Source organism: Anolis carolinensis, chromosome 1 (genome assembly GCF_035594765.1).
Source record: "Anolis carolinensis isolate JA03-04 chromosome 1, rAnoCar3.1.pri, whole genome shotgun sequence".
NCBI classification, from domain to species: domain Eukaryota; kingdom Metazoa; phylum Chordata; class Lepidosauria; order Squamata; family Dactyloidae; genus Anolis; species Anolis carolinensis.
The window spans coordinates 366,899,907-366,911,617 of record NC_085841.1 but is presented as its reverse complement, the minus strand read 5'-3'; the positions used below and the strand labels follow the sequence as shown (position 1 = coordinate 366,911,617).

The 11,711-nt window shown below is 45.3% G+C and overlaps 1 protein-coding gene across 1 annotated transcript in view; it reads left to right on the top strand.

The window, feature by feature from the left end:
- The first annotated feature begins 304 nt into the window (after window positions 1-304).
- The window catches only part of togaram1 (TOG array regulator of axonemal microtubules 1), a 38,759-nt gene continuing 27,352 nt past the window's right edge, over window positions 305-11,711 (top strand). Inside the window, exons 1-4 of the mRNA XM_062968734.1 lie at window positions 305-830; window positions 3,520-4,347; window positions 8,831-8,882; window positions 11,131-11,265. Of these exons, the coding sequence (XP_062824804.1) occupies window positions 444-830; window positions 3,520-4,347; window positions 8,831-8,882; window positions 11,131-11,265 (1,402 nt within the window). The 5' untranslated portion in view covers window positions 305-443. The remainder of the gene's footprint in view (window positions 831-3,519; window positions 4,348-8,830; window positions 8,883-11,130; window positions 11,266-11,711) is intronic.

The window sequence follows — 11,711 nt, the reverse complement described above, 5'->3', positions numbered from 1 at the left end:
CGTTTCCCTGGAGACTCCTCCATGGCCCCGCCTCTTTCACGTTCTTTTCTCCTCCCCTTCCATGATGGCGTCGGACCGCGCAGGCGCAGTAGCCGAGGAACATTAGGAGGAGGCGCGTTTCCCTGGAGACTCCTCCGTGGCTCCGCCCCTTCACAGTCTTCGCCCCTCCTTTTCCAAGCTGGTGCCGGGCCGCGCAGGCGTAGTAGCCGAGGAAGAATCGGAGGGGGCGCGTTTCCCGGGAGACCGCTCCGTGGCCCCGCCCCTTCACATTCTTCGCCCCTCCTTTCCCAAGATGGCGCCGGGCCGCGCAGGCGCAGTGGGCTGGTTGCCGTGGCGACGGCGATGTCCCTCTCTCCTTCTCCTCCGCCTCCTCCTCCCGTGCTCTTTTGCGGCCTAGTGGGCCTGTTGGGCCTCGCGGGGTCGGTCTGGCGGGGCGGCGGACCATGGGCGCCGGGAAGGAGGCGCCGGGGGATGACGAGGGCGGCGAAGGCGGCGAGGACGAGGAGGAGGACGAGGAGGAAGAAGACGAAGACGAGGAGGGCGAAGACGGCGAGCCAGGACGAGGAGGAGGACGAGCAGGAGGCCGGGGGGAGGGCGGCCCTTCGGCGCTGCGCTTCGGCCTGGTGCCCGCCGAGCTGCACGCGCGGCTGCTGGACCAGCAGGACTACCGGGGCCGCGTGGGCGCCATGGAGCAGCTCAAGCGCGCGCTCGGGGCCCAGCCTCCGCCTCAGAGAGCCGGAGAGGCCCCCGCCTTGGCCGCCCTGCCCGCCCACAGCCTCCTCGGCCTCCTCGCCCTCCTCCGCGCCCTCCTCGACGACGCCAACTTCAAGGTACATCCTTGGACCAGAGAGACAGCCAAGAAAAAAGCAGCACAGGGGGCCAGGGTCGGGAGGGACCACCACAAGGGCCACCCAGGCCAGTCGCCCATCTTTCTGACAGGCAGGGAAAGTCCAGTCAGAGCCCTCCCGACAGAGGGCCAGCCAGCCTCATAGACATGAGGAGAAATCGGGATCAAAGACAAGGCAAAACAGCTGCGACTGTACCTTAAAAGGACTGACTTGGACACGGTGGTCCACACCTTAAAAATAATAATAATAATAATAATACAGTAGAGTCACACATATCCAAGCTAAACGGGCCAGCAGGACCTTGGATAAACGAATACAGTAGAGTCTCACTTATCCAACATAAACGGGCCGGCAGAATGTTGGATAAGTGAATATGTTGGATAATAAGGAGAGATTAAGAAAAAGACTATTAAACATCAAAATAGGTTATGATTTTACAAATTAAGCACCAAAACATCATGTTATACAACAAATTTGACAGAAAAAGTAGTTCATTACACATAAATGCTATGTAGTAATTACTGTATTTACGAATTTAGCACCAAAATATCATGATATATTGAAAACATTGACTACAAAAATGTGTTGGATAATCCAGAACGTTGGATAAGTGAGTGTTGGATAAGTGAGATTCTACTGTATCTTGGATAATAAGGAGAGATTAAGGAAAAGCTTATTAAACATCAAATTAGGTTATGCTTTTACAAATTAAGCACCAAAACATCATGTTATACAACAAATGTGACAGAAAAAGTAGTTCAATACACAGTAATGTTATGTTGTAATTACTGTATTTACGAATTTAGCAGCAAAATATCACGATACAGTATAGTCTCACTTATCCAACGTTCTGGATTATCCAACGCATTTTTGTAGTCAATGATTTCAAAACATCGTGATATTTTGGTGCTAAATTCGTAAATACAGTAATTATGACATAGCATTACTGCGCATTGAACTACTTTTTCTGTCAAATTTGTTGTATAACATGATGTTTTGGTGCTTAATTTGTAAAATCATAACCTAATTTGATTAATAGGCTTTTCCTTAATCCCTCCTTATTATCCAACATATTCACTTATCCAACATTCTGCCGGCCCATTTATGTTGGATAAGTGTGACTCTACTGTATATTGAAAACATTGACTACAAAAATGTCTTGGATAATCCAGAACCTTGGATAAGTGAGACTCTACTGTAATCCCTATTTCTGTTCTGTACTCGGGGCGGCATAAACGGGTCCAAGCCCAAAGAACAGAAACATGAACAAAATTAAAAGCTTATATAAACAACAACATCAAACATCATGCCTAGATCAAAATCACTATATCAAAATCACACTACAATTAGTTGAAATTATGTTTTTATATATACATCCAAGAGTGAGCATGTAACACAGGTTCTAGGCTAAAAGCCCTTACTCTAAAATTAGGTCTAACGATGGGAGCCAGATTGGTTACAGGAGTATCTAGAACAGGGGTTCCCAAACTAAGGCCCGGGGGCCGGATGCGGCCCTCCAAGGTCATTTACCTGACCCCTGTCCTAAACTTTAGACTTAGGGTTGACTTAAGTCTGCCTGGTCTTTGGAGGTCTTTTTGCTTACCTATGGTCTTATGAGATCGTCTAGATGGTCTTTGAAGGTCTCTTTGCTTAGCTACAGCCTTATGAGACCATCTAGATGGCCTTTGAGGGTCCCTTTCCTTACCTATGGTCTTATGAGACTATCTAGATGGTCTTTGGAGTTCTCTTTGCAGCATCGAATCAAATGCACACCTCTATTTTCAATACCCTGAAACCACAAAAAGTATTTGCTGTTAAATCGAATGCACGGTAACTCTTTGTTATTTGACCAAAGAAGGTGCGTATTACAGTTACTTCCTGCTTGGAATTCCTTCTTTAAAAGCAAAAGTGATAGAGCACCAAAACTTCCAGCAACACAAAGGAAAACCTTGGGATGCATCTATGCTGTAGAATGAGTTTAATTTAATTGCTTTGGTTCAATACTATGGAATCATGGGAGCCACGAGCCTTCTCTTCCAAAGCTGAATCTTTTACAGATGGAGCTACAATGAAATGGGTTTTTAAATATTTTTATTTTTACTTTTAGTGTATTTTAACAAGGTTTTTTTTGTTATTTTAGGATGATATTTTGGTTGTTACAGTAATTATGTTGTGTTATTTTTGTGTATTGTGGAACTTTGGGCCTGGCCCCATGTTAGCCGCCCCGAGTCCCTGCGGGGATATGGAGGCGGGGTATAAGATTAAAATTGTTATTATTATTATACTGTTGAATGTGTCAATTTTGTTTTGTTGTCTGTATGGTTGTTCTTCTGGCAATTGAATGTTTTCCTTACATGTTGGAAACAGCCCTGAGTCCCTTCGAGGAGATAGGGTGGTATACAAATAAAGTTTATTATTAAGTTTATTAAAGTACTACAAATTCCAAGATTATGTAGCATTGAGCCATGGCAAATAAATGAGAGATGTCATCCTTCAAATGGAAGCTCTAGACGCAGCTTCTAAAGCAGCTTCCCCTTTGGCTCAGCACTAAGATGACTTCATGACATGAATCTGATGAACACCCTCATTTGGGCGAAGTCATTTAGCCAAAAAAGGTAGCATTAGATTTGAGTAAATAAGGTATTGTTTTCTTTCATTCTTTCTTCTTCAGGTGGCCCTGGGGGCCCTTGAGGGACTTCGCCTACTGGCCTCTCGCTTGGTAGCAGAAGAAAAGGGACGTATCGGTAGTGACCCGGGGGTCCGGTGGCTGGAGCCGCTGGTGTCGGCGGCGTCCAAGGTTCTGGGTGACACCAAGCTGGCCATCCGCCAGGAGTACCACCAGCTCTTCCTGGGCCTGATGCGAGCCGCCGGGCCTCAGCCGGTTCTGGACCTCCTGCTGCGTGAAGAGCACCTGCGCCACCGCAACTCCCGTGTGCGCGAAGTAGTGCTGGCCCTCTGCATCGCTGCCCTGCTCACCTTCCCCAGCGAGGACTTTGATCTGCCCGCCCTGGTGGCCTCGGTTGCTCCGGCCCTGGCCGACCCCAAACGTCGTGTCCGGCACGCTGCTCTCGAGGCTTTTGCTGTCCTGGCCTACGCCTTGGGGCCCGGGCGCAGTGGCCTCCTCTTCCAAGCAGTGGATGCTGTGGAGCTCCGGGACGACGGGGAAGGTGTGATGGCTGCCGTCCAGGCCCGCCTGGCCCGCAAGACCCTTCCCAAGCTGACCGAGCACTGGTTTGTGGATTACGCCGTTCCCCTGCCGCCTTCCTCCTCCTCATCTTCCTCCGGGCACGGGGGCTTCCGCTTGCCCCACGGGGCTGACACGGACTGGCTATTGGAGGGGAACCGCATCCAGAGCGCCCACAGCTGTGCCGGGGAGCCTCCTGCCCCACTTGCGCCATTCGGGGACCACCAGGGAGGCGTGCGGCGGGTGCTGAGTGCCGGGAAGGGGAAGCTGCCCTGGGAGAGCAGCCATTCCTGTTTTATGAAAGGGAGCGAGCAGGTGAGTAGGATACCCTTGGGACATAGAAGCACACTAAGACTTAACCCAGGCATGGGCAAACTTTGGCCCTCCCTCCTGGTGTTTTGGAGTTCAACCCCCACAATTCTTAACAGCCTGATTTACACCATAGAGCGGATGCCGTTTGTCGCCACTTTAATGCAGTTGCTTTAATGCTGTGGGATCCTGAGAGTTAGAGTTTGGTGTGGCACCAGCCCCCTTTGTCAGAGAAGGTTGAAGGCCTTGTAAAGCTACATCTACCATGTTTTCATAGCAGTGAACTATTGCACTTAAAGTAACGTCTAACTGCATCCATTCTACAGTGTAGATACTGCCAGAAATATTAAAAATTAGCTATTTTAATTACAAAAATGTGAGTCAAGCATTGAAAGGATTCAATGGATGTAATGACTCTGCAAAAGTTGAATTTCTGTATAAACAGGTGTGCCTGTAGCTTAGTAGGACTCTGTGTTAGTTTGCCTCAGTGGGAGAAAGGCCTCAGTCTGTGTGAGGAGGCTTCTGTGTGAGGTAGGCCTTAGTCTGTGAGAGAAGCCTCTGTGAGGTAAGCCGTGGTCTGTGAGAAGGTCTGGTGTGAGAAGCTTTGGTGAGAGAAGCCACAGGTTGAAGGCCTTGTGTATGAAGGCTGCTGTGTGTAAAGCTACTGTGTGAAGTTGCTGTGTAAGTTCAGGTTGAGAGGAAGCTCTGTGAGAGTGAAGCTGTTTATCTGCATGAGGAAGAAGCCCAGTGTGAAAGCAAAGAAGGAAACATAAGGACTTCATTTGTGTTATGGAAACCTTGTTTTTGTAAATAGTTCAACCCTATTATTTTACTAGAAAGAAAAGCCTCCTGTGGAAGAGATAATATTGGTCTGTGTGTTTTTGTTCTTTTTATTACTTTTGGCTACTGATGCTGGGTCATGCTGCTGCTAATAAGCTACTCTCCTGTTCCTTTATGAAGAGGGTCTTCTGTTAATTATCCCACTTGCCCAATAGATACAACCATAAAGTCATAGGCTTGGAAGAGGCCACAAGGCCCACTTGGTCGAACATCCTTGGAAAGCATTTCAAAGAAAGATAACTCTCTACACTGCTTGGTGTCATATTCCACCATTGAACCGCTCTTACCCCTGGAAGTTCCGCGTTGCTAGCTAGATTCACCATCTAGGCTGCCAGGTTCCCTTGCTGGTCCTCTGCTTTTGGTCCACCTCAAAATGGCTTCATCAGGCTGCTGCTCAGTGCTGCATGCACCAAAATCAAGGTGTGGAGCCATGAATGCTGTGGGCAAAGGCGCCAAAGAAAGTATGGTATTAGGTCACTTATAGCATATTTGGGGCACTCCCAGAATTGAGGGAGTGCGCAAAGTTTTTCATAGATTCCACTGTTGCACCGTAGTCCACTGTTGGAAGAGTTGTTCAGTGATAGACTATGCTTCCTGGAGTGTAGTGTAGTCACTTCCTTCTGTGGATGTTTGTAAGCAGAGGCTGGATGGCCATGTATTGGTAGTGCTTTATTTGGTTTGTTGTATGTCTTTTGGGCTGTGTGGCCATGTTCCAGAAGTATTTTCTCCTGACGTTTCACCCACATCTATGGCAGGCATCCTCAGAGGTTGTGAGGCATGGATAAACTAGCAAGGAAAGGAAAAAATATATATCTGTGAAGAGTCCAGGGTGTGACAAGAGTCCTTTGTCAGTTGGAAGCCAGTATTAATGTTTCAGTTAATCACCCTAATTAGCATGGGAAAGGTTTGTCTCTTGTCTGGGGGGGGCATCCTTTGTTCAGTCATTAGCCGTCCTTTCCTTGCCTAGTTTATCCATGCCTCACAACCTCTGAGGATGCCTGCCATAGATGTGGGCGAAACGTCAGGAGAGAATACTTCTGGAACATGGCCACACAGCCCAAAAGACATACAACAACCCTGTGATCCCGGCCATGCAAACCTTCGACAACAGAGTGCTTTAATTGTATTTTCCTGCATGGCAGGAGGGGATTGGACTGGATGGTCTTTTTTGGGGTCTCTTCCGACACTAGGATGCTATGAAATACAGAATGCCGGGGTAGAAAGCCACACTTTGTTATGCTGGGCCTCCTTAACAGGAAAGTAGCTGAAAGGTAAGCCCATTACTAAGGTATGGAAACAAACAGGTTCATAATTCAAAATAGAAACCTTCTGAAGTTAAAACGTCTGCCCTTGAGTCCCTGTAACATTTCTTTGGGGCACCTTTTTTGTCTTCATGTTCACAAAAGTGCCCTTTCTTGCCTGTTTAGCTGAATGCAGTATTTTATTGCCACCAGAGGCTAGGAAAGGTGTAAACTGCAAGCATGGGGAAAAGCTCTGGGGCAACACATTCTTTGAGTACCTGGAAGCATCTCCAGGTCGAGCTGGGAGAAGACTTCTACCTAAACCCCTTGGGGAAGTTGTTGTTTTTGCCCCAAAGGCTTGGACAGTAGGATTTCCAGTTTCCTGGGTTTGTGCTCATGGTTAGAGGCAGCCGATGTACGTTTTTGCAATTGATCTGCTGTTGCCCTTGCAGGGAACAGATGGGAAGTGCACGTTCTGCTTTCGTGCTTCTTAATTTGCAGCAACCATCTCCATTCGACATGGTGCAGGACAAGCCAGGAGAGATGTTCTGCCTGCGTTGCCACAGCAACCCCAAAAATAGCTAAGAGCGTGCAGCTGTCATGATCAAACCAGTGAACCATTTTGTAAAGGAGCAATGTAGAGATTTAATTACACAAATCAAAACGTGTGTCTTAAATAACTCGGGGATAAACAGAGCCTGGTAGCTGTAAGATAATTAATTTCCCTTTTTTGTCATTCTTTTATCCTTAACCTAGATGAATAATCTATTATGGCAGCGAGCAAGATGAAATTATGGTCCTGTTAGCACCAAGAAAATATTAGTGCATAATAATAAGAAAAGCCCTGTCACATCAAAGGAAAGCTACCTCTGGTCCTGTTGCATCTTGTTTTTGGTGGAATGCGGCCCCACCAGCACTTCCCTCCAGGGCCACAGATGCTTAAAGCAGGCATGAGCAAACCTTGGCCCTCCAGGTGTTTTGGATTTCAACACCCACCATTCCTAACAGCCTCGGGCCCTTTCCTTTTCCCCCTCAGCCGCTTAAGCGATTGGTGAGTGTTGAAGTCCAAAACACCTAGAGAGCCAAAGTTTGCCCATACCATGCTTAAAGGAATGCTGGCCATTGATACTCATACTAAATCTTTGCTGTCTGTAATCTAAGTGTTGGTTAGTTTATAGTGAAACATACACCAATATTACTCCCATGGTATCGAATTAATCCTTAAAAGTAACAGCATAGGTTGCTGTGGATTTTCCGGCCTGCCTGCCATGTTCCAGAAGCATTCTTTCCCGACATTTCACCTGTATCTATGGCAGGCATCCTCAGAGGTTGTGAGGTATGTTGGAAACCAGTCAAGTGGGGTTTATATACCTGTGGAATGTTCAGGGCGGGATACTACATAGAGAAACCATTGACATCCACGAGCATGTGGACAATTTCAACAGAAAGGAGGAAACCATGAAAATGAACAAAATCTGGCCACCAATATTAAAAAATTCTAAAATTAGGACAATAAATAAAGAACAACACTCAAAAACAGGAGAATTACCGACATGAAACAATCACGGCCAGCTAACACCTCCCAACAAATGATTCCTCCAGGCAGGAAGCAGCCAGGCTTTGAAGTTGCAAGGCTATTCAATTCTAATCAAGGTGGCCAATCACAACATTCCCACTTGCTTCCCAACATACAAGAGTTCTTTCTCCCACCTGGACATCATTCCACAGATAAAAAGATAGATATAAACCCCTCTTGCCTAGTCTCCAACAGACCTCACAACCTCTGAGGATGCCTGTCCTAGATTTAGGCGAAACATCAGGAGAGAATGCTTCTGGAACGTGGCCAGACAGCCCGGAAAACCCACAGAACCCAGTGATTCCAGCCATGAAAGCAGTCGACAACACATTTAACAGCACATGAGGTTTTTTTGCAGTTATAGTAGGAATTAATAATTACATCCAGCTACATTCCAGTGAGCTCATTTTTGTTATAAATTAACATGGATAGCCCTTTTGGTGGGTGAAGGAATTTGTGAGCTCAGGAATGTTTGCAGTAAGTCGCTCAGAAAGGTTTCGGAGAAATTGAGGAAGTCCTGCAGGGTTGTAAATGGAAGAACTCCTTGAGTGGGACAGCCAGACAGTCTTCTTTGTTTGAAGAACAGCAAATGGCTGTGGTTGAAATTATCCTGACCACAATTTTCACAGGATCTCAGACCTGTTAGATGGAGGCAGCCATGAGAAAGATAAACGATGTGATATTTGTGTATCTTGTTTAAAATAGCCTTGCTGCTCCAGTTTCTGCAGTATCATTAATGGCATGTGGCTTTCTCAGCTTTTTACAAGAGGTAAAAAGAAAAGATTGCTCCGAAATACATCGTAATGTGTTCTTCTTTTCAATTTTGTTGCAGTTTTCAACCTCAAACAATTTCCTTCACTCTCCAAAACTGAGGCCTTCTCAAGGTAAGTCAGATAAATACCAAATATACATGGGGTTGTGTGTGTGGTGGGATGATTTGGATGGAGGTTTTTTCTAAAACAGGCATGAGTAAACTTCGGCCCTCCCTCCAGGTGTTTTGGGCTTCAACTCTCACAATTCTTAGCAGCCTACCACTTCCTCATGCCTGTTCTGAAAGGTTCTCCTTTGCCCATTAAACCAAGGCAAGTTTAGCTTGTCTCATGCATACAGTGACTTTGCTCTGGACGTCTTGGGGTCAGATTGCTTTCCTTTCTCTCTACAGTCAGACTTTGGCTATTTCTGGTCCCTTGCTTAGGTGCTCTGGGGCATTCAGTTCCTAGTCAGAGGCTGCCCTGGCTTCCTATTCCTCAAATACAAGAGAGTCGCGGTAGTAGGAGTACGCCGCTATCTCATATTATATAGTAACTGAATATGATTCAAAACAGTGAGAAAAAAGACAGTTACTAATAGAAGAGGACTTGAGTTAATTTCCTGAGCACGCAGACCCACAAATATGGGTTCTGCAGCCTGGCTGAATTCTAGTTCCTCCACTAGCCTGAAACGCAGATTGCCGTTCTCCCAAAATTTCCAGGTTGAAGGAGGCTGGAGGTCTTTCTGCACCAGTTGCTCTAGCAGAGGACTTCTGCAGATGAGTCAATGTAAAGAAAAGAAACAAAAAAATTTTTGCCCTCTCTTTGGTGTCTCTGATATATTCACCATGGTTCCAAGCTGCCTTGAGTCTCAATTTTGGGGAAATTGCAATTTCAAAATAAAATTAAGGGGAAAAATCATAGGAACCTGGAGTTTCATGTGAACTAGGCCTGTAATGTGGAAAGTCATTCTTGAGCAAGAACTTGGGATGATGAATGTTTATCAATTAGTGGTTTTGAAGCATTGCCTTGCTGTGGTAAGTAGCCAGCCTTGATCACTCCTCATGTGAGTAGCAGGAGGCTGTGTTGGGCAAGACTGGGCTTGCTTTGCCTGGTGCTGCCTTCTGTTCGCCAAAGGGCTGTGCTGCTTCAGAGGGACTTCAGGGTTCGCTGCCCATTTGGCCCGAGAAGGAGGCCTTGCTTAGAGCACAAGGCCGCCTGTGTGTGTGTGTGTGTGGGTGGGTGCTCATCCACTTGAATTTTAGTTAAACAGGTTTGTTTCCCAATACACTTTACCTCTTACTTTGACTTGGACTGGACTGGAAAGATTGAGGCAAAAAGTAATTTTTTTTAAGCATGAATTTCACTTCTGAGTTCTTTACTTTTCTGTAGTCTGCTGAGTATGTTGTTTCTTTCATAGACATGCTTTTGAAATGTTGGGCAAATGGATATGCACATTTCTAATGTTCCACCCCCCCCCCCCCCCAAAAAAAACCCAGTAGGAAATGCCAGAATGAAGACTGTCTGCTTGTCATGAATATTAAGCATTAAAAAGTTTCTTTTAAAAAATGTTGTCCACATTGAAATGGAGTATACCACAGGGCAATACGGAGAAATAAGATAGATACACAGACTCTGTAGTTACATTCAAACACAAAGGGATATTACATTTCACGCAGAATTCATATACATATACATTCACTCCTATATTCATACATTTCCAACTCTTTTTCCTTCTCTTGGAAAAGAGAGCTGCACTTAGGCCAGATTGTGTTCCCAGTAAATCTGCCACTCTGCATATACACCATCTTCCTCCATCCCTTGGAGAAGATCAGTGGGTGGACCAGACTCCACTGTCTGCCACACTTTTGGAATAGTAAAGTGTCTCTTATATAGCAATGTTTCTTTCTGAAGTTGCTCTGATAGTTGTAAATGAATGATGGGTGTTTTCTAACTAAAACATCCTTACTTTGTCAGATCCTGGACAGACGTTGGCTTTGCTTCCTTAAGTGAGCACTGGTTCCTTCTTAAGGAGCATTGTTTGCTTCCTTCTTAACTTATAGAGTCATTGACTTTGGTAATGTAAACATGATGTTTTACACCACAGAGTTAATCATTTGTTTCTGGTCATCAATATCAGCAATTCAGTAGTTCTCATCAGCAACTTTTAATTACAATTCATTTTCCTTTTGTAGTTATCCAGGCTTCAATCTTAAGATGGCATCTCTAGCCTCTCTATGGACCCTAACCATACACCTTTCTTTCAATTCCATTCAATCCATACTTCATATTTCATGACATATTTGTATGCTTTACAATCTAAGATATACCATTTTCAGCAGCATTTAGTAACCTCTGTTGACTTTTCCTTTTTGCTCAAAAGGGGTGATGTCTTCTCATCAGCCCCATATTTCTGGAAAATGCGGGATCCTTGGCTTCTCTCACACGCGGGGAAAGAGCGGCAGTGTGGATTCAGATCTACAGTTCCTAGGGCTGAGTAATCCCTGGCAGGATAAAGGTATGTGTAGCACTATTGCATTGTCTTGTACTGATAAATTGTCTTCTTTTTTCTATGGAAGAAACAGATGAGAAATTGAGAGAGAGATAAACCACCTAGAATAGTTTGTGGTTATTCATAGCTTTTTCCCAAATTAACTGGAACCTAGAGTGGTCTTGGTGGTCTCGTTCAATCAGAATCTCTTTCCCTATCATTCCATGTTAATACGAAGTTGTAGAGATAAGCAGTCTCAATATCAGGTTAGCATGTAAAACTTAAAAAGGAAAGATAGGAACTAGAGGTGTGCAAATGACTCGTAAAAATTGGAAATCGGAAGAATTCGTAAGTTTTGTAAGTAGAAAGTCTTTTCAAAGTGTTAGCATGGTCCATTCCAAAAACGTAAGAATCAAAGCTGACCCTCAAAACTTTTTTGTTAATGTTCTGTAAAGCTCGAAAAGCTTCCAATT